The 25,401-nt window shown below is 36.8% G+C and overlaps 1 protein-coding gene across 1 annotated transcript; it reads right to left on the bottom strand.

The window, feature by feature from the left end:
• Positions 1-1,924: 1,924 nt before the first annotated feature.
• NOP14 (NOP14 nucleolar protein) lies at positions 1,925-25,341 on the bottom strand. Its single transcript, XM_065634637.1, has 18 exons — positions 24,835-25,341; positions 22,591-22,725; positions 21,601-21,742; positions 20,882-21,027; positions 20,304-20,441; positions 18,664-18,786; positions 17,369-17,500; positions 16,017-16,317; positions 14,661-14,791; positions 14,321-14,406; positions 12,559-12,694; positions 10,617-10,718; positions 9,703-9,856; positions 6,791-6,950; positions 5,817-5,964; positions 4,754-4,872; positions 3,395-3,550; positions 1,925-3,048 (listed from the first exon to the last, which is right to left on the bottom strand). The coding sequence occupies exons 1-18, from the start codon at positions 25,030-25,032 to the stop codon at positions 2,949-2,951; spliced, it is 2,607 nt and encodes an 868-aa protein (XP_065490709.1). The 5' UTR covers positions 25,033-25,341; the 3' UTR covers positions 1,925-2,948.
• Positions 25,342-25,401: the final 60 nt, after the last annotated feature.

The raw sequence follows: 25,401 nt of genomic DNA, 5'->3' as shown, positions 1-25,401 counted from the left end.
AAATATGGTTACGCCACCGCAGATGGTAACTTCTGCAAGGCATGACTGAGAACATCAAGCTGCGGACCAGCTTTCAACTGACAACCAAAAGACCAAACCAAGGAGGAAGCTTTTCATGCTGTCCTGAATAAGGTAATTCATGCAATTTCTAGCTGAATAGTTTTAACCTCACCCTATTCTTTACAGCATTCATATTCAGGGTAGCTATTCTCTGTGACAGCTGATGTTGACAGATAAATTACCTGAACTAAAGGCAAAATGGTAATTTTGCTTTTTGTGTCGATGACTTGATTGTAGTTACAGTATAGTTTCTTTGTTTGGCTAATTAACAACAGATCTATAACTGATAACAGATGCATCAAAAGGCCTTTTACAACAATTCCTGGTTTAAGAGCAACACAGAAACAGGAGAACAATTGGTGAATGTGATTGTTCAAGAAATTCTGAGAAAGGGTTTGCTGACTCTGGTAGTGAGATAGCGGCAAAACTATGGAACCATATTGATTATCAAGCTGAGGCAAGACTAGGTAGTCCTGCTTTCCTAGTTGTGTAAAGTACTACATGTTAAGCATCACCATTAGTCCCAGGTTTATAATACTAAGTCTGATTTTAAATATTGACAACACACTTTGTGAAAGTGCACGCAGTGATTTTAGAATCATAGAATCATTTTGGTTGGAAGAGACCCTCCAGGTCATTGAATCCAACCATCTTCATTCAGCATGATTTCCAACACAGCTGCTTTCAATCTGGCATTCCAAAACAGGTAAGTTTATTAACTGAGGTTTCCTTGTCCTTTATCTTTGTTCATCAGCATCACAATATAACCCTGTTCAACTTCATCCCCAAAAATGTCCATTCCCACAAACAATATCAACCCAACTTACTCATGCCTCTCCCCTATTTCCTTCTTACCTCCCTTACTGAGGAATAACAAGCAGCTGCAAGTGGTATCAAATCTCACTGCCCCAGGATCAAAGTACAGCTGTCAGCCACTCTGTGATTCTAACACCCTGCTGGATAAATCCTCTGAAGCTACTTGCTGTTAGAAAAATGAAGTCAAATAAATAAACAGTACTTTTTTGACAGTTTATTTGTGCAAAGGAGAAATATACTGGGACTGAAACCCCAAACTGAAAGTGGTCATTTATAGCATGAAATAGGAAGTAGGAATGAAGTAATGAGGAAGGAGCTAAGTTATTGGCTTGAACTATATATTTTTTTTTAAAGAAAAACATCTATATTGCACCAAATGGAAATAAAACAGGAGGTATACTAATCTCCTGAAATCCCTCTGAAGTTTCAAAAGATGGCTTTAGCGATTTTGGAAAGGTTAACTTAAAAAATTAGTACAATTTCTGTATATTTTAAGTGACATGAGTATCTCTCAAGCGCATACTTAGTATGCAGCCTGTTTTAACACTTAACACAACTGCTTTTGCAAGCCAAAAGAGCTTCTGATAATCATACATTACTTGTATTGCTACACTTGCACCAAGATTCAAGAAAAGCCCTTTTCTTCAAATAAAGTGCTTTTCTAAGAAACATACGTAGATAGACCTTTAACAAAACTTACCTTACAAAGATAGTTTTATCATTAGTTTAAATGTAAAGCCTAAGTGTTTCAACTCATCCCCTCCTAGTTTAGTCCTGCTTCCACCAAGTCTCATTTGAGGGAGGGGGAAAAAAAAAAGAAAAAAAAAAAAAAAAGAGAGAGAGGAAAAAACCCCCACAAACCCCAAAACAAACAAAAAAACAAACCAGAAGAAAACATTCTAAGCCAGTCTGAAACAACCAGGCCTAACTGGTAAATCAGAGGTACTCACAGCATTCAAGTCTTTCTTCATAAAGAGCAGGCAAGCATTACCATGCCAGAGCTACCTCTTGGCCATAACAAAAGAGCTCAGATCTAGGAGCAGTGCTTGAAAATGGAAGAGGTTTTAGGGTTTTGTTTGTTTGTTTTTGTAAAGAAATGGCCATTAGTTCACTTTTTATAGGATCTTCTTTATCATTTGTTCTTTAACCTGCAACTGGAACATTATTGTAAAAGGGGGTTTCATTTTTGTAAGAGTTTTCCAAGAAAATATTATAATTCTCTTGAATGCATAACAACTGTCACTGAATTTATCGAATAGGAAGATTACAGTGAATACCTGAAGAGTGACCCTAGTTCAGACTAGCACCTTTAAATTACTGTGATACTCTTCGTCTCATTGCAATGTTTCTTCACTAATATAGTACTTAAAAAAAAAAGTTAGAAGTATTTATTTGCTGTATTTGAAGAGCAGATGTTTTCCAGTCATGCTGGGCAGTTATCAGTAATTAGACATACATAATAAAATAAGCAGAAGGTAGTTAAGGATGTCACTATCCACTTAAATCAGATAGTTATGACTTCACCGAGGAATTTCAGAGCTTTCAAAACTTACTGAAGAGATGGATGGCCATTCAGCTTTAACAAAGGACTTCTACTTGAAAGCTGATTCCATTCTCCACTGAATACATGAATTAGAATGTCCCAATGCGACAGACTAATTAAAATGTTACTGCTTAAATTGCAAATATACTATGAGAATGGCCTGCAATTATTCAATATTAAAAAAGATAACAAAAGGTTTCTGCTGTACAATTTTTTTTGTGTGTGTGTAGTTCAAATTAGTCTAAAACCTGGTCACACACGCCTAAGAATTCTGATTATTCATCCAAATACTCTCTATTATTAAAATAAACAGAAGTATACCACATACAAAAGTGTTACTTTTATTTTCCTTATGAAAACCAGTAGATTTTTCCAATAAGCAGGTTCACTCTTTCAGACAGATCTGATGATTTTGTTTCCTCAAAAGAAATGCATCCAAAGAATGCAATTAAAATCTGTTCAAAAGCCACAGAATTGGGCTATTTTATATGGCAGTAAAAACAAAGTTTCCTGCTGTAGATAGTTCAAATTAATTCTTCCCTTTTTTCCTTTTCATTGCTTTCCATTCACCTTCCTGTGTAGCAAGGCTACCGAGAAGCTCTTTCACTTTTCTTTTTCTGACTGAATCTCTGTAAAAGAAACAATCAACATATGAAATATTTCAGAAAGATTTATTAGAGAAAATAAGTATATTTAGCAGTAATGATTAACTTATAAACACCCCCACTATTAAATTTCACCAACACACACTTTAAATAAAAACATTCTGCACATACTTAAACTAGAGAAATAAAACTGCAAAGATGAAAACACTTTAAATGATCTCTACTGAAAATGTTTGTTTTTCCCCAAATTTTCCCTAATTTTATTTATTTTAGTATGCTTGATCATCATTATCAGTCTTGACACGCAGCAAAGAAACAAACACACAGCAGAACCACCCCCAAACCAGTGCTGAAACAAAGGCTATGATACCTCTCCATGATTTCTGAAAGTTGCATTCTGGCCAGAAACTGGTTATCTTTCCGAATCTCACGAATGGCTCCTTTAAGTTCACGTTTATGCTTCTGGATCAACTGCCTTCTTTCTTGCTGCTCCTTGCTGCCACCCTGCTTTCTTCCAAACTCTAAACTGAAATGAGAACGTATGTGTGAGCACAGAACACCTTAACAAAAACAATTTTTTCATGTTTATAAGGAGTGAGTTTTTTATGAATACTTACTCACTATTTTAATTCCTGCACATTATATGATTAACTTGCAAAATAAGGAGTTCCCCAGTGAACATACTGGAAAAACACTCACCAGACCTTCTAACTGCATCATGTCATCACCATGCAAACGACAAGCAGACATTTCCCAGAGCACAGTTACACTTCAACCCCCCATAATGTAGCCTGCTTTTTGAAGAGACAGAAAAAGCTGCAGTAGAAGAATGAAAGACGTCTGGAGAAAGATGAAATCTCCCAATATATTTTAAGTTTTTGCAGGCTTTATCTGCAGATGAATTCTACAGGAAAAAGCCTCATCAATTACTTGGGGATAAACGTATATGGTAGAAGAAAGCTGCCCTCTTCAATTACTAAAATAAGTAAGGCAGACAATTTATGCCCCTGTAGATAAACAACACGGCTAAAGAAGTTAGCAGCACCAGCAGACTTGCTGAGTCAGAATACTGTTCTATTATCTACGGAACCAAACCAGTGTTAATAAAATTTTATTCCTAAAGAGAATACAAAAATACACATGGTCATTCCAAGCTCTGTAAAAAAAGGGAAAAAAAACCCATGTTTTTTGTAATTGCTGTTGGAAAGTAGAAAGCTGCTTGGTTGGGGGAAGGAGCGGAATGGGACAAGTAAGTACGCTTAAAGGAATGCTTAATTTGACTGATTATTTGTTATCATCTGTGATGCAGAGCATAGGAATAGTCGGCCTTATGTTTTGCACTGGTGAAGCATCCCTCGGTACCTTCACGATCCATCCTTACCTTCATATAGTTCATATATTAATACATATGAACTACTCACTCGTGTTCTTCAGACTTGAGTGCTTGACAGAGCAGATGGTAAAGCACCTTTTGCCTTGAAATTTATTAATTTAAAATGTATTATATGGGCAAGGGCTGATTTCCAGTGCTACTTTTTCCACAAGATAATCTTTGCTTTATTTCATAGAATTCCTCCCTCCATATCACCCAAGTAGCTGGTCCCTTGTGCACAAAATATAGCAGAAAAAGTGATCTGGTTTATGTCCTGTTTTCCAAATACCTCTAGCTTGCTGAAAATCTTAATGTTTAGCTGCACTTTTCCTTTGCATCAAGTGTTGCTTTACTTACACTTTCACAATTTTAGGTGTATACTGTTTCAATGGCACTGGCTTCCTTTTCTCACATATCAGCGGGGTATAGTGTTTTACTTTGTTCTCTAGCTCCTTCAGAGCACTGTGATACCATTCCTGAAAATGCAAATCAAATTGATATGCTTTTAAAATTGTAAAGACACCATAATTCACAAACTATTGAAAATAGAATCAACAGTAATGTTCTACCCATATGTTATTTTTCTGGGTAAAATCATTGCTATTCATTAGGACATTGCTAACACTGAAATGCCGTAAGCCTTCCAGGCTGGATAATTTTTAAACACTTTTGGAAGTCTATTAAGATGGTATCATGGACAATAAGAGAGGTCTGCAGGTCGTTTCACCTAATAGAGGAAGAAGCGAGACTAAAGCCAGTTTAACTCAGACTCTGCCTTTCAGGATCATTTTAAGAATGATTGTTTGTTTTGTTCATTCTAATGGCAAAAATTATAGACCATTTTACATAATTTATGTTACAAAATCTTGTTCTCTAAGGATATGTTATGGTGCCTCTCTGAGGAGAAAACAATTCTGCTACATTCAGATGAGACAGATAAATTTGAACCTCATTGCTAGAAAATAAACAGCTGACCTGTTTTAAATAAGGTAGCCGACCAATTGTATTTATGTTAGTTTTAGCAGACAGTTATAAATACTATCTCACCCATTTGGTACATGTATTTGGTGGTACCAAGGTCTTAGAGATTCATACAGCAACTGGATGACCAGACTACTATTCTTACAAACTAAGTCATTCATAGAACGCTACATCATTACAAGCTAAGTCCTATTCTTTTCAATTAGAGGGGCAAGACAATATACACAATGAAAAAGTATTTTTTCTAAACATTCTCTGCTCTTCTTTGTTATTTCCACAGAAACATCACTATGATTTTTGAAGAGCAAAAAAGGCAAATACCTGGCCCTTGAAAAAAATCTCACTGATGCTTATCCTTGGTTTTTGTTCAAGCACAGATGAACATCACAGAATTTATTAATAAAACATATTGATTACTTCATTCTAGAGGAAGACGTACCTGCATTTTTTCAGGATATTCATTCACTGGCACATGTTGTGTAAGGAGAATTCTGACAGGACGCATTATTTCATGGAACGATGGTAAAGACTCATACAGAGCTGCACATTTTTTAATAAGATCAAAACACAGGGCTAGACATGATAACCTGTTAATGCACAAAAGAATTAACAATTTCACTTGCAAGAACTGTAGTGGATTTTCAAATAAAATGAATCAATTAATGAAATTTAAGAGTGTTAGCAGCATCTATTATTAGGACTGCTCGACAGAACCAGTTACAAGGCTGTTTCTAGACTAAAGATATCACTCTCCTAAGCAAATACCCAATAAATCCATCAGCAACGTATCTTCATGTCAGTGCACAGAGCATGAGCCAGCATTGTGTCTTTGCCACTTATGTCAAGTAAGAAGTTTTTATACTGGTTACAGAAGTGTTCCTGTACTGGTTCTGAAGCTCTAAAACTTCATGGAGACAGAATGAGTAATTTTGGTTTCAGGTTTTATTTTTAAACTTCACAGCACAATGTTTACTCATCCCTGAAATAAGTCATGCCATAACACATGCGCAAGGTGAAAAATGAGGCCGAACATGATTAATGGACAAGTTTAATTGTAGTCTTTCCTAACTTCAGTGTTTTATTACTTAAGTAACACTTTCTAACGTAGTGTTTTTATGTAAATACAGTTATATGCTTTTGAAGAGATTCACAGTTCAAAGTACTGAGCACCTCCTCTGTCTCCACACCATCCTGATCAGTTCACAGTCGTACTGAAAAGGAATGGAAGGGCTAAGTACTCCAACAAGTTCTGTGCATAACATTCTGGCAAAAGATTAGCAATTTCATATGCTACAGTACTATAATAAAAATAAAGCAGAACAACTCAGTACTATTTTTACTCCTAAAGAGCACTGTTACTGAGATTACCCAAAAGATGATCTGCTATTTCTTCCGTTCACATTTCCTACATACCTGATATGATTCATTTCTGTTCTGCTGGTTTCCTTTAATCTAGTCACAATACTCAATGGCAGATTTTGCTTCTGCCAACTTTCCAGATCCTTCTTATCGCACACCAAAAGCAGTTCTAAATTTTTCCCCATTGGTGTAAATGGATGCACTACAGTATAGCCTAAAAACCGAGAACAATAATCATTAAACAAGATCAATTCTAAGCATTCTTTCTGAAGGAAGAAAACACAACAACTCCTTTTATGTTTTTAATTGTACCACCTTAAAAATACTTTATTGGTATTGTTTTTTCTGAAATAATGGAAAACACTGGAGCACAGGTACAATCATAGGTGAGAGCTCTAGCCATGCTGCCCAAGTCACAGAATCCAAAGGCAGGGACTGGGAAAATGAAGTACTGCCCAATGTAGGAGATCAGGTTTGACACTGGCTAAGAAGCCTGAATGTGCTCAAGTCCATGGGACCCGATGAAACAGATCCAAGAGCAACTGGCAGATGAAGTTGCTAAGCCACTATCCATAATATTTGAAGTGTCCTAGCAGACTGGTGAAGTTCCCAGTGACTGGAAAAGGGGAAAAATAACCCTAGTTTTTAAAAAGGGAGACTTGAAGAACTACAGACTGGTCAGTCTCACCTCCGTGCCCAGCAAGATCATGGAGCAGATCCTCCTGGAAACTACGATAAGGCACATGGAAAACAAAGAGGTGACTCGTGACAGCCAACATTGCTTCACTAAGGGCAAATCATGCCTGACAAATGATGACACACATAAACATATGCAAGATCAGGAACTAAGATACATGGGTTTTATTATCTGCTTTACTTATGAGAGGAGAGCAGATCTCACTAACAACTCCATTAGCTAAGGCTATCAACAATGACAATTCCTTCCCACTCTCTCTACCTTCAGCTTTTCTTCTGTTTTAAGGTAATAATTGTTTTTTTAGTCTAAAGCAGACTGCATTTCAGTCTTTTATGAAGTAGTACTCCACATAATTTTTCATGTGAGAAATTAATGGATCAAGCTCATAAAAATAAAACAATGAGTTCTATTTGCTGATTCCACTCCCTATCAAAATTGAACCCCAAGAGATTTTTTTGGTGTGACAATATATCAATATTCCAGAGAACTGGATGTATGCTCATTTTTGAATATTCTGTGTTGACAGCCTAACCATCACATTTATCAGCAATACTTCCCCCACTAATATTTAAAAATGTTTGTATACTTTGATAATTTCAAAACATCAATATTGACTGAAAAATTCTCAAAGAGAACACTGTGCCTCTAACATATCTTTTATTGAGCTTTTCGTCACTGCTAACAGAAACTAACACCATGCAAATTTAACTAGTGCAAAATCATTAACAGAAATACAAAGCAAGATATCTGTTAACACTTGATCATCAATTACCGCTAAATATTTTAAAATAGTTTCTTATCTGACTTTGCAGAAACCTATGTTTTAATTGTACCAACAACATTTGTAGATCAAATATTCCTAAGAGAGTACACAAAGGAGAAAATACTTTAACTTACTATGTAACCCACCCACTCTATAACCTCTTATCCCTCCTTCTAAGAGTTCAGCTGTTGGTGTTCTGAGAATCCAGGGCTTAGCTCTGATGCAGCCCAGCTGTGTAACCTTGGCTCACACTTCAGAGGAAACTGCTACGCTATGAGAAGCAGCTGGGAGAAAGTCTGTAGGGTACAGCCATACCAGATAATAAAGGTGAAACTGCTGTACTAGGCTTGTTGAGAAAAGGGATCATTAGTACCTCAAGAATTCAAAAGAAAAAAAAATGCCAGCATGGAAAGGCATAAAAATCCTAATGGGAAAAAAAAGAAAAAAATAAAGGAGCTGCCAGACAACCACTCAGTACTGTTGAAGATGTACTGGAATTCTGCAGCAACAGAAGCTGACCCTTCCTCACCAGACTGATGACTATTTAGACAACAGAGACTCTTCCAGTGTTTTATCAAGAGTAACCAGCATATTAATGCATAGCCTGTAGATCATTAAATCCCAGATGTCTTGTGAGTTTGCCAACAAATAACTGAATTTTTCACTTGAGAATATCCTGCCTGCAGAGTCTCTTCACACATGCTGAGTGATACTCAGAGTGACCCAGAGATACTAACACATGAATTAGTACGCTCTGACAAAGTTCCTCCTAAGTAAATCATTGCCGCTGCACTTGTCAACAAAAAAGCCCCAGATCTAGAATAACTTTAAAGACAGAAATGAATCCAAAACAAAAAGTCAAAGAAAGAGGAAGACTGGCAAATAAAAATCATTTGCTAGCATATGGATCAAATTGGAAAGATAGTTTTATTCTCCCTGTTGTCTGTGCAAGTTGCTAAGTTTACCCAGTTATGCTACAGCACAGACTAATCCTGCTTGTGGGGACAGCTGCCCTCTGTTACACTCCAACAAATTCATGCCACATAAATAAAAAGGAATAATACCAACTTTGTGATCTACTTCTCTCATTTATTAACATCTCAGTGATACAGCTATTAGCTGAAGAGGGAGGGTATCTGCAGCATTAGCTGCTGCCTCCCTGTGAAGATATAAGGTACTTAGCAGGAATCCATTAGGGACTGTGAATCTCAGAGCACAGCCCAATCACACAGTCTACTTTGAAAAACAATATTGCAAAAATACTGCACTGTAGGCAACATGACTTCATTTCCTTTAATAACTTCAGTTCTTTCCTTCCTGCCAACAACACTAGAGGATGTAGTTCATAACAAGATGCCCAAGAATCAAGGTTGTGTATGGCTAACCTAGCAGACGATTTCGGCCTTTTGTTCAAAACATAAATTCAATGTGACTTTTTTAAAATTGAAATTTAAAATATAAACTTAATACTAAAATTTATTACTCATTTACTCTAAACAAACTTACCCTGGGACTGTTTTTTGGGCAGAGATATGTGAAGTACTCCAAGAAGAAAATTTATGAGTTCTGGTACAAATCTTCTGGAGAGAGATACATATTCCAGGAACAAACAGCATATAAACAACCCTTTAATAACATCTTGCAATGTTGTGATGCGACACTATAAGAAACAAAAGGCACAAAATATTCATAATTAAAAATCTATACATCAAAAATATATGATCTCCCAAAAAGCAGAAATATTAAATAAGTCGTACACACTTAAAACCTGTGAAATCACACCCTTTAGACTTAGATGAAAAACATATTGGCTCTCCCTTGCCCTCACTAAAGAGAATATAAAGAATGGAGTGAGAAGTCTGTCAGCACTGGTTTAGCCACTAGAAGGTGCTAAACCACAAACAATAAATTGTTCAGAAATGGAGGAAGGAAATAAAAAGCTCAGAGCAACTTGGATATCTCACAGCAACAGAACAGCTAGCTCCAGACTTTCAAAACATAAACCCAAGATATTTTGACAGAAAAATATGGATATATTTTAACTGCACTGCAATGCATTGCAGTAGTACATTTTCAAGGAAAACAATACTGCCAATTTTTAAGTAATTATATTTCTTAAGTAGGAATACATGCAATATATGGAAATCACTAATGAATTATTTCAGACTGTACACAGTCTGTTCTGTTACTTCTGTGTAATTTGCCATATAAGGAATTCTTGTCTGACAGCTTGAAAAAATGATTAGATATGGTTTTGTTAGTTAGACTACACTCTGCAAGGGTTTTTTCCTCTTCACTTTTTCTTCCAATTACTATCTGTGTCTATACCAAAGACAAAGCTGCCTTTTCAGTACACTTCTAATACATACGTTAATGCCATGTATTTCAGTACTGTGGTGGATACATTATTATAGACGTACCTTAGTAAGCAGCTGACTCATGTAAATAAAAGCAGGTGTTACAACTGGATGCCAGAAGTCAGAAGTTGGAAACAGCAGCGATGTAATTTTCAAATAAATAAGCTGATAGCACATAAAACAGAGTAAGGCAAAAATATAGTAAGACATTATTTCCAGGATCTTGACTTTACACATATGTAACTGATGAATAACTGCCATGTAATAGTCCAAAGATACTACAATATACATCATTTTGAGAAATCTGATATGATACATGACCTGTATATTGAGAAGACTGTTTAGGTTACATGAGAAAAATGGAATATCCATTGTAGGTCTGACATTCCATTAATTCAATGAGGCAGCTGAAAGAATGACCAATCCCATTAACTCCACAAGAAAATCTGACCCTCTCCAGCCCACCACAATAAAACGATCTCACACCACAAGCAAATGAGCAAGTGGCCACACAGGGCCCGTGACACATTTCAACAGGTCCTCAGCACAGATATTTAAGAGACCAGGATCCTCAGGCACTAGCACAAGCTAACAAATAACGGCTGCAGCCAAAAGAACTAAACAGCGATTAGGTACACTTGTACTGAAGGGGACTTGTTAGAGAGCTACAAGTGACCTCCTGTCAACACCATAAGGATGTAAAACATCAGTTGAGAGGTAATTCTGAAAATTATCCAAGTGGATATTTACATAGTTAGCTAAATGCAACTGAAGTTCTATAGTTTCATTGTTTCAGCTTTGTTTCTCTCTATGAAGTTTGTGTCATAAACAAATACTCTCCTGAACTGTTTCAGTTACTAAATACCACAGTCAGGTTAGATTAACTATAGACACATATTACGTCTACTAACAACTGGTCTAAGGAACGTTCATTCAGAGAAGTGCTTTGAGAATAGGAGAGTGATATAATTCCACCCTAAAAGGTAACGATAGCTTGAAACCTGAAAAAGTCCACTGAAAAGAATGAAGGTGAGAAGAATGAGTGGTGTCACAAGGGTGACAGTGACAAAAAAAAAAATAGAAGTTAAAAGCTCTCTACAATAAATTTCCTGCAAAATACTAAACATCCTGAATAAAGACTCTTCAAAAGAACTCAATATAATATTTTCCAAGGTGTGAGAACTGTCTTCTAAGCAAATCCTTCAGTCTATTTCCTTTCAATAGCCTAATTATTCCATTAGGCAGCACTGCTTCATCAAGCTGGGAGACAAAAAACAAGTAGCCCCCTTTGAATTACCGACATATGGTTTATCTTTGAAACTTTTTACTACTATAAACAAATACTCATTTTCTGTATGCTCCATTCTTGGAATCTTTAACAGCCATTTACCTGGACACTGAAAAAGGAGTCTGTTCACATTTAGCATGGCCACTGAATTTTCAAAATATTACTAATATATATTAAAGAAGGAAAGGTGAATTCTGAGTCATTAATTTAGCAATTATCACAAAGTACTAAGAAATGTTGTATTTTTATACCCATAATAATAATTCATTTTTATTTTTGTTAACCTAGCCTATACTGTACTTCTATAGAGCACTTTTTTAAACATTTTACTTAACACATTTAAAGAAATCAGGACATAGCTAACAGTACCACTTCTTTCTAGAACTACTCATTTAAGTTTCATAAGGAAAACAAATAATGTTCTGCCATGAAAACTGGAGTGGCAAGTTTAAGATGTTTTCCCCTTATTAATATTACAGTCACACTTCTATTCTGAAGAACTTGTGTGAAAGAGTATGTTTGGGGTTGATTGTTTGTTTCTCAGGATTTTTTTTTGTTCTTGTGGGGATTTTTTGTTACAACTTACATACAGTGAGACAACTTAAAGTCACAGATGCTAGTAATTCATTATATACTTTGAAATATGGGAGGAAATTTAATGTCATCTCGTATTAATGGAATGAACAAGAGATTTTCCTAGCATCATGCATTCGTTACCGTGTCTAAACCTGGAAATGTTGCACGGCCCTTGACTTCAATTACTTCTTCCATGTCGTGTGCAGCATCTCGAAGGATAAACTTAATACTGTCACTGGCTGCCTCAGGAAACATCTGGCAAAGATTGTACAATGGCCTATTAACAAGAAATATATGTCATGATCAAGTTACACCATTGATGTTAATAAAAAACCTGATTTTTTAGAAAATGTAGGAAGATTGCTAGCATTCCATCTATACTATAACAATAACAAATTCCCCAAAACAAATTGTTCTTTTTTAGAAACAGCTATGCAGTATATAGACTATTATTGTAATACTTCTAGTTTACAGAGACACGTATTTTTCATTTGGCCTTATGAGATAGTATTTGATTCTGTAGTTTCTTGATCTTAAATAAAAAATAATTTAAAACTTTAAAATACACTCTCCAAACTTCTGTTAAAACATATCCTTTTGAATCTCCTAATTCTACATTTTACTGCACTGAGGTATGCTGGCACATACTAGGCAGCCCACAACTCTAAATACTCTTAGGGAATGCTAAACAACATGTGAAACAGCAATGTGGTTAGCAAAATTGTTGCTTAAAACAAGAAAGCAATATCCACAAAGTCAGGATAGCTCCTGGCCTCTGGTTAGTGCCTACAAGGAGATGCGGTCAGGAGTCTGCACCTGTTTAGTCAGAGTTTTTCCAGTATTTTCAGTTAAAAATGTCTGTAGTGTTATTAATAAATCCCAGTTCTAAGAAACAATCAAAATGTGTTTACGCTTTTTTACAAAGTCCCAGCATGTGCAACAGTATCAAGGGCTCAGTGCTTTTGCTGACGAACGCAACAGAGCAATGAATGCTAAAGCTGCATATAACAGATTTTTTTAAAAGTTATTTACTTTAGCATGAAATAAAAAACATATGCTGAAAACTACATACAAATAACTCACTGCAATAAAGTTGTCTAGCCTGCAATCTGGAATTACAGATTAATTTTGGTTGGAAGGGACCTTTGCAGATCACCTGCTGCAGCCTCCTGCTCAAAGCATGGCTAACTTCAGAGCTGGATCAGGGTGCTCGTGGCTTTGTCACTTTTGTATATCATCAAAGGTGGAGATTCCACAGCCTCTCCAGGAAACTTGCTTTAATGGTCAGCACCTTTGCTGTGAAGATTTTTTTCCTTACATCTGATTGGAATTTCCCTCGCTGTAGCCTGTGTCCATACTTCTGAGACAAATTGGGCTCTCTTGTCGCTATAACTGCCTATCGGGTATTTGAAAACAACAATGCCAAATTGACAACTTCCTGCAAAGTGCTTATTTGGAACTTCTGTATGAGCTTACTATAACACTAATTCCATTTTTGTCTAGTTCCCTGAGTGAATTCACAGAATGGAAACCCATGCAAAAAGAAAAAAAACTGCAAAGGGAACTGCACACCATAACTGCAAAGCTTAAAATCCTTAATCGGCAGTCTAAATAACTTCATATACAGAGGACTGCATCCATACATGGTATTACGTATCCACTACCCATGAAAAGCATTTTGCAGATAAAAAATTACATTCAGAGGTTTTGAAAATGTCTTGATATAATTAATGGCTCAAGCAATACATGAAATGAAGTTAAAACACTATAGAGCTGGAGACTTATAGCTGCCTACAATCCCTACAGAACTATTCGAAACAAACAACATGATAAGTGTTTTACCATAGGTAGCTTTTCTCTTTAAATCATAAAGGAGCAAAAGTCCATAGGATTTATCACTTACAGGACCAGTTTGTCGATTGTTCTGAGCTCTGGTAAATCCAGGGTTGCTAACTCCCCAATATACTCCAGAAGGAAGCCAACCAATTTCTGTAAGAAGTGCATGTTAAACTTATTAGGTGGGGGGTTTTTTCCTCTTTGTACATATTCTTAAGCAGCACAAAAGAACAGTGATACATAAATTAGAAAATGAAGAGTGGTATGCTGATTCTACTGCTACTCACAACATAGAACCATGTATGTTTTATACTGCTTTCTGAATACTTACTAAAACTTACTTCGGAATTCAAAGTTAATTTTAAACCTTAAAACAACAAAAAAAACCACCAACAAAACTGTCATACTTCCAACTTTGCTTTGTTTCCCTCTGCAAGGCTTGGATGATTGCATTTCTGAATTCTCTCCAGTATAATAAGCTGTTGTTCTATTGTTCTTCCAGCCAATAAAGACTTAAATGTCTCATAGGACTCAGGAACTAGAAAGTAAAAACAAAAATTGACCAGAAAAAAATCTCAAACTTAGTACATTTAATTGAAGTAAACATCTAACAAATTTCCAATTTGTAAATGTTATTATTCATGAAAAAAAGATACCATACAGCTTTTATTGAATCACCTTTTAAACACTAATAACGTATTAGCATATATGTAACATTATATATACAAGCATAAGTCATGAAATAATACAAAGGTTTTTCAACAATTAACATTCAGTTCGTCCTGTATTTGCTTCCTAAGCTGAGCGCAACTATGTTGACACACACAAAGCAGAATTAAACCATAAATTTACCATAATACAATCAGCAATACGTTTAATTCATACCTAACTAGCTTTTGTATGAAGAATATTAAGTAAGAATCTTGCCACTAATAGAAAATATTTTTTTAAAAAACATCCTGATTAAGTTTTTTGAGTTATTTCAATTTGACTGCTTTCTGGCTAAAGCAAAACCTGAATGCAATTTAAAAGGCTTTGTGTAACATAAGTTATCGCCTTTTGACGGAAAAATGCAAGCACTTAGGGAAGTTGTTTGAAAAGTTGTTTAATCTTGTGACAGATACTTTTGTTAGAGAAATCTACGCTAGGATAATAGTTAGATGCATTATGTACTTAATATTAATGAATGTTTTGTGTACTATGCGAAATGTTACTCCTCCCCTCCTTCCTCCTAGGCACAGTCCCAAAGGAGTCAAACTTCGTCTCTAACAATACTGTGATGTTACATCCCAGGGATTAAAACTCAAGAATCCTGCCTCTCCAATCATCTTCTCTGAGAAAAATATCAGTCCAAACACTAGAGAAAGTAACCTTTTCTCATTTAGGCATAGATAATAGAATACTGTTCTGGCTTCCCTTATGCAAAACACTAGCACTTTGGATTGGATGTGTTTGTAGCCTTCAGAAAGGAGTACAGGTCTTTTCGTTTTTCTCCCTAGTATTTATCTTTCAATTCTAAGGCTGCTCAGAGGAGCAGAAACAGCTCTGAGATTAAACAGATCTGTTTCCCACTGCTTATGGTGTGACCAGGGCTGCTCACTAGAAACAGCAGTTACTGGCTAGTCTTGGAATAGCAGAAGACAATTATGAAGCAAAAACTTCATGGATGAACCAGAATATGCGAGATCCTATAGGGCAGAGAAAGAGATTGGTTATAAATGCCGTGAAGACAACAGGGATCTCTGGATCAGTCCTTTGCTTACCAGCAAACATATAGGGAAGCTCTGATTTGGCAGCTTTCATTTTTGGGTCTAGTTCCTCCACATTCTGTGATTCATTTTCATTTGTCTCGTGTTTCTTCTGTTCTTTATTCCCCGCAGCTTCTTCTTCACTCTCAAGGTCAGATTCAAGATCAGAGTGGCTATCTGCAGCACCATCCTCATCTTCATTAGCAGATTCCTCCTCACTTTCTTCTTCACTCTCATTATCTTCCTTCTGACCTTCCTCTTCTTCCTTGTCTCCTTCCTCCTCTTCTTCATTTTCAATATTAACTTTTCCATCCAGCTAGTAAATAACCCAGTTAAAACACTGATAGAGTGACAGCACCTTGCCAGAATCACCATGCAAAACTATCATTAAATACATATCAACAGGCTCTGAGCCTTGCTACCCTGACCAAGCAGTGAATGGCAGCAGTGCCGGCCAAGGAGGGACTTTAAGGAGAGAACATGCATAGAGATATAATAGTAGGGTTATTTCCAAGGGGCTGTAAGAAACTGGAAGTACAGGAGGTAGTACATGAGGACTAAAAAAGTCAACACAAAAGGAAAAACTACTAGTAGATGATATGCAAGAAAATTCAACACCATTTACAGATGCATTCTTGGTTTAAAAAAAAAACCCAACCAGACATATTCCTTCTAGGTACTGAAATAGTGTATCAGATATTTGTTCCCATCCTGATTTTATTTATCATCAGTTTAAATTCACATTCACAATTTGTATTCTCGCCTTTGAAGACAACAGCAAGTCTCTTGCTACTTACATGCAAGAGGATGAGAAGATCAGTATGCACACGTGTGCACCAGAGTCAGGGTGACTCATTACATCAGCCTTAAGGTTATATTGCTCTGATACCTTAATCAAAGCTATTTCATAGGAGAAGGGTTCTTTCAGAAACCCACTCATCCTCAGGCTGAAATTTGGTGGAAGCTGTACCAAATACAGCAGAAATTTAAAAAATGACCAGAAGGCTAAAGCCCTCTCTTTAGCCCAGTAGGCTAACAGCACAGAAGGCTAATATAATAGCAGGACTACAGACAGCAGGATTGAGGGAAACAACTATTTCCCTCTACTCGACACTTGTAAGACTACATAGAATAGAGAGTCCAGTTTTGGGTCTTCAAATACAATAAAGACATCAATAAACTGCAGCAAGTTCAGCAGAAAGCCACCAAGATTTTAAAGGGGCTGGGGCACCTGCCCTGTGAGGAGAGGCAGACCTGGGCTTGTTCCACTTGGACCAAATAACCACCTTCCAGCACCTACACAGGAGACCAGAGAGAAGACAGAGGCTTCTTTTCAGAACTCAAAGTTCTGGAATTTTAAATCTTACCTTGTAAGACAATAAATGTCTGTCATCTTTATCCAGGATAAAGCCATCAGCTAGATCATCAGCTGACACGTGGCTGGGTTTCTTTTTATTTGCTTGTTCATCTATTCCACGCATTCGACGTAGTCGATCTGCCTGTATTTTAGAGGAAATACCACATACAAATGTGAGCCATCTAGATCAACCAGGTAACTACACCAGAATGGAAGATCCCTCAAGTACTACAGCTATGAAAATCAAAGGAAGAAAAAGTTAACTGGGATTACTCAACGAGCTGATGACAAGAAAAAAAAGCAACTGAGAAATTATGGGCAAAAGCTGATGATACCTTATCTTTTGTGGAGACTGCAATCTGGTAAGAACACACATGCAATTGGATTAGTTTATTTGGAAGGTTTTAAAACTGGGTTTATTATGTTCTCTCATTTAAAAACTGTTTTGCTTATGAGGCAATGAATCATAACTAGAAAACGTAAGCTTCTAAAGTGTTTTATGATTCTGCAGTGTTCATCTGTGTCTCCCATATGTGTAACAAGTTTGTAGTAAACACAATCACATCCTACAATTTTAAAAATATACTGAATTTGTAAATAGATTCAATGGGCAATATCTGAAATAATCATTTACAAAAGGATTTCCACCTGGGCAACCAGATAGACAGTACATCAAACAAGATGACAAAAACAGAAAAGAAAAAAAGCCTTCTGGGTTGTTCTGAGGTAAACTGAAGGTACTGAATCCCTGTGGTCCTACATGTATCCCTAGTATACCAAAAGAAAAAAAGGAGAGAAACATTTAACAAATTATGCATTCCTTCCATAAGACTCAGAGGTTCATGTAATAGAAAGAGCATGCAACATTTCCCAAGAGATCCCTATTCCTCTGCAAAGCTATATATGTGCAACCACTAAAGACTCTTGCAACACCAGAAGAAAACAATAAAGAACTTGCCAGTGTATTAACTCAACTGCTGTGCAACATGATACTCCCTCTTCCTGGCTTAGAAGCACCTCGCAACTCTGAATAATTTAATACACTTAAAAGCAAATTGAAGTGATATTACATTTTTGTTGAAGAAAGATCAACTCATCTCATAAATCTCACTAGTCACCTACTAAGCTATGTTATTTTGTTGTAATAGCAGATTGCAAGCAAAACACAAACAAAAGATTTCCTGAAATCACCCTGACCAATTGCCATTTAGTACAGTCACTTTCAGTCTAAGGTCAAGCAGTGAATATAAGCAGTCACTTCCAAAAGACAGGACACAAAACAATCTAAAGCCATAAATGGTATACCTCCAGCTTCTGGAGTCGCGCCTGTTCCTCTTTTGCCAATTCTTCTTCTGTCTTCATCCTTTCTGAAGGTTTTGCTTTCATCTCGAATCCAAGTTCTCGAACAATCATATCATATTCATCAGGCTAAAGAAATATTTATATAATTGTTTATTATCTTAAGTTTTATTATTCTGCTTTGCATCCACCCTCTGCCAGGCTAACAGCTAAGCAATAAGACAGTTAAGATATAAGGAAAAGACCACTTCCAAAGCAAGCTGCAAGAACATTCAACTCAGTATTAAGGCAAGGAATGAGATGAACAATTGAATAGAAATTCTCCTGCAATTTCCACCTCCCCTAATTAAGTTACTCATAACTGAAAAACTTACAAATAGTATCTTAAAAACTGGTTTACTTATTAATTGAAAAACTTTGAAGTATTGTTTATTAATAAAATACTATTTTCTCAAAAAGGAGCTAGAATTAATAAATTTAGTTTACATTTCACTTTACCTTGTTAGACATGAGCTAAGTCTTTGTTACCTTAGTTGCACAGATGTCTATCTTAAAAAAACAAAACACCAAGCGGGATGCAAATATTCCATGAGTTTAAACAGCATACTTGGGAAAACAGTCACTAGCACACATTACACTAGACTTGTGAATAGAATCTTCTTGACACTTGCTTAAGTCACTAAACCATACAGCTTCTCCAAAATTCAGTTCTGGGTATTTTTCTTCTTACACATAACTAGATAATTTTCTCCAATTCAACGTTAATGGTATAGAGCATTACTAACTGACACTTTGCATCCTTGGTAATTCTTAAATTGGATCCACATACACGAAGCAAAGGAATCTAATCTTCCTTTTCAACAAATTATGATGACCAACTTTTTGTCTAAGATACCACATTATCAACATATTATTCAGCCTGTTATGAAACACCTTAAAACCAAAAATATATAAAAATATGAACTTTTGATCCCGTATCTTCTGTTCATTATTTGAGATAAGTTTTAACATAAGATCAGTTTATTAGTTCGAACTTTCATAAACTGAATTCTATTACCAAGGACTAAATGGAAATTCACACTGTTCTGCAATATAATACAAAATTTCTACAAGAAAAAAAAATAGTGCAAGACATCATAATACCTATTCTTAGATTTAAAAGTTTATTTCCATTAATATAAAATACAAATAATAAAGACTTGAGACCATAAGATATGTATTCGAAAGTTAGATATTTTCATTCCCTTTATGTAGAGACAGTACCCAATTTACTACAAGAAAACATTTGCTGTCAAATAAAAGCTGTTTTTCCCAAGGAACACTGCAAAGACATTCAAACTAAGTCAATGTTCTCAACAATTTTAATTGAAGAAAATGTACTTGGCATAAAAATAAATGTAGCCAACAGTCTTGTTCAACCTGCAACCTCTCTCAGATTTGATAGGTAATTAAAATTGGATAAATCATATAAAACCCTATATTCCTCCAACTAACCAAACTGTCCTAAAAGTGTAGCATTCCTTTAATGTGACTAGCAGGCAACATTTTATTTTATAAAGTGCTGAACTATGCCTTATACTTCAGCCACTACAAGCCAAAACTACAAGTTATTAGAACAAAAGAAAGTAATCTAGCCAAAACCTTACCTTGGGTTTTTCTACTTCTTTGTCCTTTTTCTCTGACTTTGGGGTTTTGCGGACAATAAGGGTTTGGATTTCCTTCCAGTCATTGTCAAGCTTTTCTGTGAGTTCTAATGCACTTTCTCTCCGAGTTTGCCTCTCTTGCTAGAAAAAAAACAAACAAACCCACAACAACCAAATGCAATGCAGCAGTTCTGTTCAGATGGACATCACATAGCATTTACAGCGTAAACCCAAAATGCTGTATTTAGCAAATGAATAATTTTAAATTTTGACATCTTACATGTGTAAACATTCTTTATGAAACAAGCAGTATAGAGTTACACAGAATGGCACGAGGGTCTCATACAGAAAACAAGTTCAGAGTCAAGAGAAGAGGAGATTCTGGGATACAAAAGAATGGCAGATATTCAATGCATATCCTAAAATGACTACAAAGTCAGATGGACTTTATTCGAGAGGCTTGGACTCTTAGACAGGTATCTCCTTTCTTTTCTATGCCACTACCATTTTGTTCTGCAAAGAGAGAAATTGTGACAGTTTCTTCATCATGCACATTTATACTTCAGGGCTAAAAACCTCACCTTTTCTTGTTTAGATTTGGCTATCATCTCTTCTATGAGTTCCTTCCTAGATTTAGGTTTTTCCTCTTCTTCGTCTTGTTGCCCACTTGATGCTTTTTTACGAAGGAGGCCTCCACCCCCTCCAAAGTGAGCAGCAGTTAACTCGGCTAGAAGAAAAAAAAAAAAAAACCAGTAGATTGTGACTCCTTTTCAAATCCATAACATCAGCGGTGGAGTGCTGCTGCTGGGACAGTATCTCCCTATTCTTTGAGAATGGGAGCAATTAAAACTATTGAATCAATCATGTACTATTCCCATCCCAATGGGAATGGCCACACCAAAAGAGATACATGCTAGACACATAATGTAGGCTGACAAACATTTTGTACAAGGAAGGAACATGTTTTTTTCAATATTTTAACTAGTATTTAGGTGCGGAGGTGCAAGAACGCAACCAGAAAACTCACACATCAGATTCCATGCAAAGGGCTCGAAATACAGCTACCTATATAGGTTGAAAATCCCACAAATTAAAGCAGTTTGCCAGGTAGGTAGTTCCAACCGAACAACTGCTAAAATCCAGAGAGCTGCTCTGTGTGTGGTTAATAAGTAGTCAAATCTGGCTTAAACATCCCAACCAATTACATAATATTCTTTGTCATTGAAAGACAGTACTGAACAAATAACAAACGTATACGAACAGTAAAACCACCAGTGGGATACCAGCTGACATGCTTTACCTGACAGTGTTCCTCTTTCTTCTGTGTCACTGTCACTATCGACAATATCATTTAGTTTTTCAATTTCTGCCAAAGACTGGCCATAATGAGTCAATTCCTCATCTTCATTAAGATTATAGATATTCTTCTTTCCATAATTTTGCTAAGAATAGTAAAACAAACCAATTAAATAACAAAAGATTTTTAGTTTGCACGCAACAAATTAATAAAGCCTGTATTTCTAACGCTAGTGGAGGAGATCCTTATTCCATTGTTCTGCTGGAACAGAACACTGGAATAACAGCACTAACAGATCTATACTTTCATTAAAATACTTTAAACCTTAAAGTGAGTATGATGTCTCCTTATTCTTATACTAATGTACAACTGGAGTAACTAAGAAAACCTAAGGAAGATTAGGTTTTATCTATATGTCAGTAACATTAGTTCTTAATTACTACATTTCAGGTCTAATGAAACAGACTTTAACTTACACAAATTATCAGTAGAACATGATATTCCACTACTCAATTCTGGAGACTGAGTATGATGAGGCAGAAAGAACAGTACTGCACATACAATTTACACTACAGAATGACAGCAAGCTAGAAGGTTGTTCTGGTCAGAAAATGAATGGGCTGCTGTTCCACAGCTGTACTGGAATCTCATCAAATGTACTTGATGGTGGTCGCCTTTTCCTAATTCAATTCCAGAATCATACTAGTCAAAGCAGCCAAAAGAAAACTAATCAATCAATGAATCTGCTTAAAACTGGCTTTCCTGCATTTCAGTGCTTGAAAGTGCACAAATAGATTTCTGCTTCAGAAAGTTGTCTTGCAAAACCAGAATGTTTTCATTAAAAATTTAGGATTCCCACAAAAATTTGCTTTTTCATGAAAGTTTCAAACATAAAATAGCATTCACCTCCAAAACCCTCTGTTAATGGGGACACTCCTAACCTAAAAATGCAAGTGCTTCTAATTTTTTTTTTTTTTAATTCCTGTACTTTACCTGCCTTTCCAAAGTGAATCGTCTGATCATCTTTTCCTCTGGACTTATTTTGGCATTATATTCACCAAAACGTTTATCTTTGAACACATTTGCCTTTTCTCTTTCTTTATATTCTTTCAGTAATGTTTGGGTACGCTAGAAGAAAAAAAATAAAAAGAGATCAAATTAAAAACCAAAGAGAATAACTGCTTTCAAAGCCAAGGTACAAAAAGCTCCATGGCATCCTGGCAAGATAATCTGATTTATCAGAATGCAATGAATGAGAAGGAAAAAAATAATGAGAATAAAAGATGAGAAGCTCATACAACATATGCAGAGTTGTTAAGTTCTCTTATAAGCTGCTCACATGAAGTTAAAATACAGTACACTCTATCTCACCTTTATTTTATTATATATAAAAACTCTGCATTGCCACTGAAGAATTCTGATTTGTCTGAAGCTTAGGATACAAGAATAACATGTTAAAGACAGCACAAAAGCCTCAATGTCAGCTGAACCTCTTTTGGTCTTGTCATTTAAGACACAAAAACACCCAAGTGGTTACATTTAGCTCTCTGCTTTAGTGTTGAGCACAGGGAGACTATGCATCAAAGCAGTAAAACGAAGTTAAGGAGACCTATGCAAGTCAGTATGTGCTGTACTTATGGTACGGGTAAGGAGACAGGTTTACTTTTCAACACCAGTGATCTAATTTGTGACAAGCATTTGATTTACTTTATTATTAAGTAAACCCCAAATATCTTCAAATGTAACACGAAACATTAATAAAATTTTCCAGAATCTGGACAAATAGTAATGAAGACTGAAAGCTAATTTAGAATTTCATGATGAAGATATTATGTAGTTTCTAAAGGAAGAAAATGGTGGCCATGTTTAGCCTGAAAAAAAAAAATCCATGTTTATTTAAAAGACATTAATTGAATCTTACTGAAATGTACTGTTGCTATTCATGTTATTAGTATCACAAACCCATAAACTGCTGCACTGAAGGAAAATGCTGAGTTTACTAAAACAGGCCCCTGCAGCCTCACTGAGCATTCACAACTTTCATATGCTGCTGTAACTGACACCAGAACTCAGGTTTCATCTGCTACTGTGCCAGTTCTGCCTTGTATTTACTTCTTGCACAGAATACATAAATTATCATGCAGCTTAAACACTGTGCATGAAGTTTAATAACTTTTAATACCTTAGATACAGAAAAGCACTGTTGTTTATCAATTATTTGATGTTCTCTCTCATTGATAAAATATTATTTAATACATCACCTCTCACAATGCATGCAAGATTATAAACTATCCATTTCCTTTTGCTGCACTATTTTAATAATAACTTCTCTTTTCAGCAAGTATTCAAATTTTGTTTGACAACAGATAGTATGCAACATGTCAGACAGAATCTCACGGCCAAACTTGCAAATTATTATTTTTTAGCTTTAACAGAATCTACAGAGGTTTTAACTTCTTTCATGGGTTATTTGAAGGAATAGATCATGAAAAACTCCAGTGCTTCTTCAGTCAAGGATAAGGTAGGTTGATGGAATGCCAGATGCACTGTATGAGACAACGTTCTCCCTTATGCATTAGATTTTGGTCAGGTAGCTAGTGATTTCAGCAGAGACTGGAAAATAAAAGACTTACTCTTCTCAAGTTGCACAGTCATTCTTAGGAGATCAATAAGGAGAGAACACTATTTCGCATCCCAACGTACTTCTACGATGCAACTATTTAACCAGTGCACAAAAAGCCATCTGCATGTTTTCCAAATCAATGGTAGTTTCTTTGCACCTACACATTTCTCACTGCATTCAGACCTTAGCGCCCTTCCAAGCTTTCCCTATCACAGCAATGTTGCACCATTATCAAGAAGCTTAACACCCTGCAGCAACCAGAACTGACCAACATACTGCACACTGACAACCACCGGCACTCTGGTCCAGTATTTGCTTGCCATGCCAACAACATGTGCTGCTGTACTCTGGGCCTGGCTAATTTGAAAAGAGAATATTCCCACACACGCGGTAAGGGCGATGGGCACTACTGAACTCTGGGGATGGCACTGGAGGGAAACATTTTCAGCAGGCTCTTCATCATCATCTGAGCAAGGTGAGGTGAGCAGCTGCTCCTCCCCTGCACGACGAGACAGTCTCTTACCTCATCTCAGACGGCTCCAGTCTTATCACCTCTCCACTGCAACCACATCCACACATGACAACCTTCCTCCCGACTTCTGACATCCTCTTACCTTCTTGATGGCCTTGGACCGCGACACGCCAGGCAGCCCCACATCGTTCTTGGTCTTCCTCCCCAAGATGTTAAACTTCTGCCTGTTAACCTTCACCTCAAAGGGGTTGCTCCTGACCAAGGCCATAGCTGACTTCACAGGGCCCCTGGCTGTGGAAGGCGCTGGGGCCTTTCGCTTCCGCTTAGCGGCCTTCCCCATTTTCGGCTGGGGTGCGTGCGGGGAAGCAGCGGCTCAGCACTCAGCGTGCGCGGGCCAGGGCTGGAGGCGCAAACAGTCCGAACAAAATGGCGCCCAGGGGGGGTAGCGAACCCCCCCGCACTACCCCTCAGGCCCGGCCGCTACCCTCCAGCACCTCCCCGAGCCCCGTGAGAGCCGGCGAGGAGCGCGGTCACGGGCGCGGTCACGGGCGCGGTCAGCGCTCCGCTCCCGCCTCCGCTCCGCGCTCCCCTCACACCGGCGTGTGCCGGCAGCACCACACGCGCATCTGCCGCCCGGCACCTCCCGCGAGAGCTTCGCCCCACCTATCGCGAGATTTGCCGCTCCTCTCCCCTCCCGCTTCGGGACGAG

The sequence above is a fragment of the Caloenas nicobarica genome, chromosome 4 (genome assembly GCF_036013445.1).
Source record: "Caloenas nicobarica isolate bCalNic1 chromosome 4, bCalNic1.hap1, whole genome shotgun sequence".
Taxonomy (NCBI): Eukaryota; Metazoa; Chordata; class Aves; order Columbiformes; family Columbidae; genus Caloenas; species Caloenas nicobarica.
The sequence above is the reverse complement of the archived record's forward strand: the minus strand, read 5'-3'. Positions and strand labels throughout refer to the sequence as shown.

Bases quoted from the DNA above. Each gene is read 5' to 3' on its own strand.
- NOP14 (XM_065634637.1), bottom strand. From the start codon at position 25,032: ATGGGGAAGGCCGCTAAGCGGAAGCGAAAGGCCCCAGCGCCTTCCACA. The intron at 9,857-10,616 runs GTACGTCTATAA...TGTTTCTTATAG, and splicing joins TGAGTCAGCTGCTTACTAAG to TGTCGCATCACAACATTGCA. The intron at 3,551-4,753 runs GTAAGTAAAGCA...TTCTCATTTCAG, and splicing joins ACACCTAAAATTGTGAAAGT to TTTAGAGTTTGGAAGAAAGC.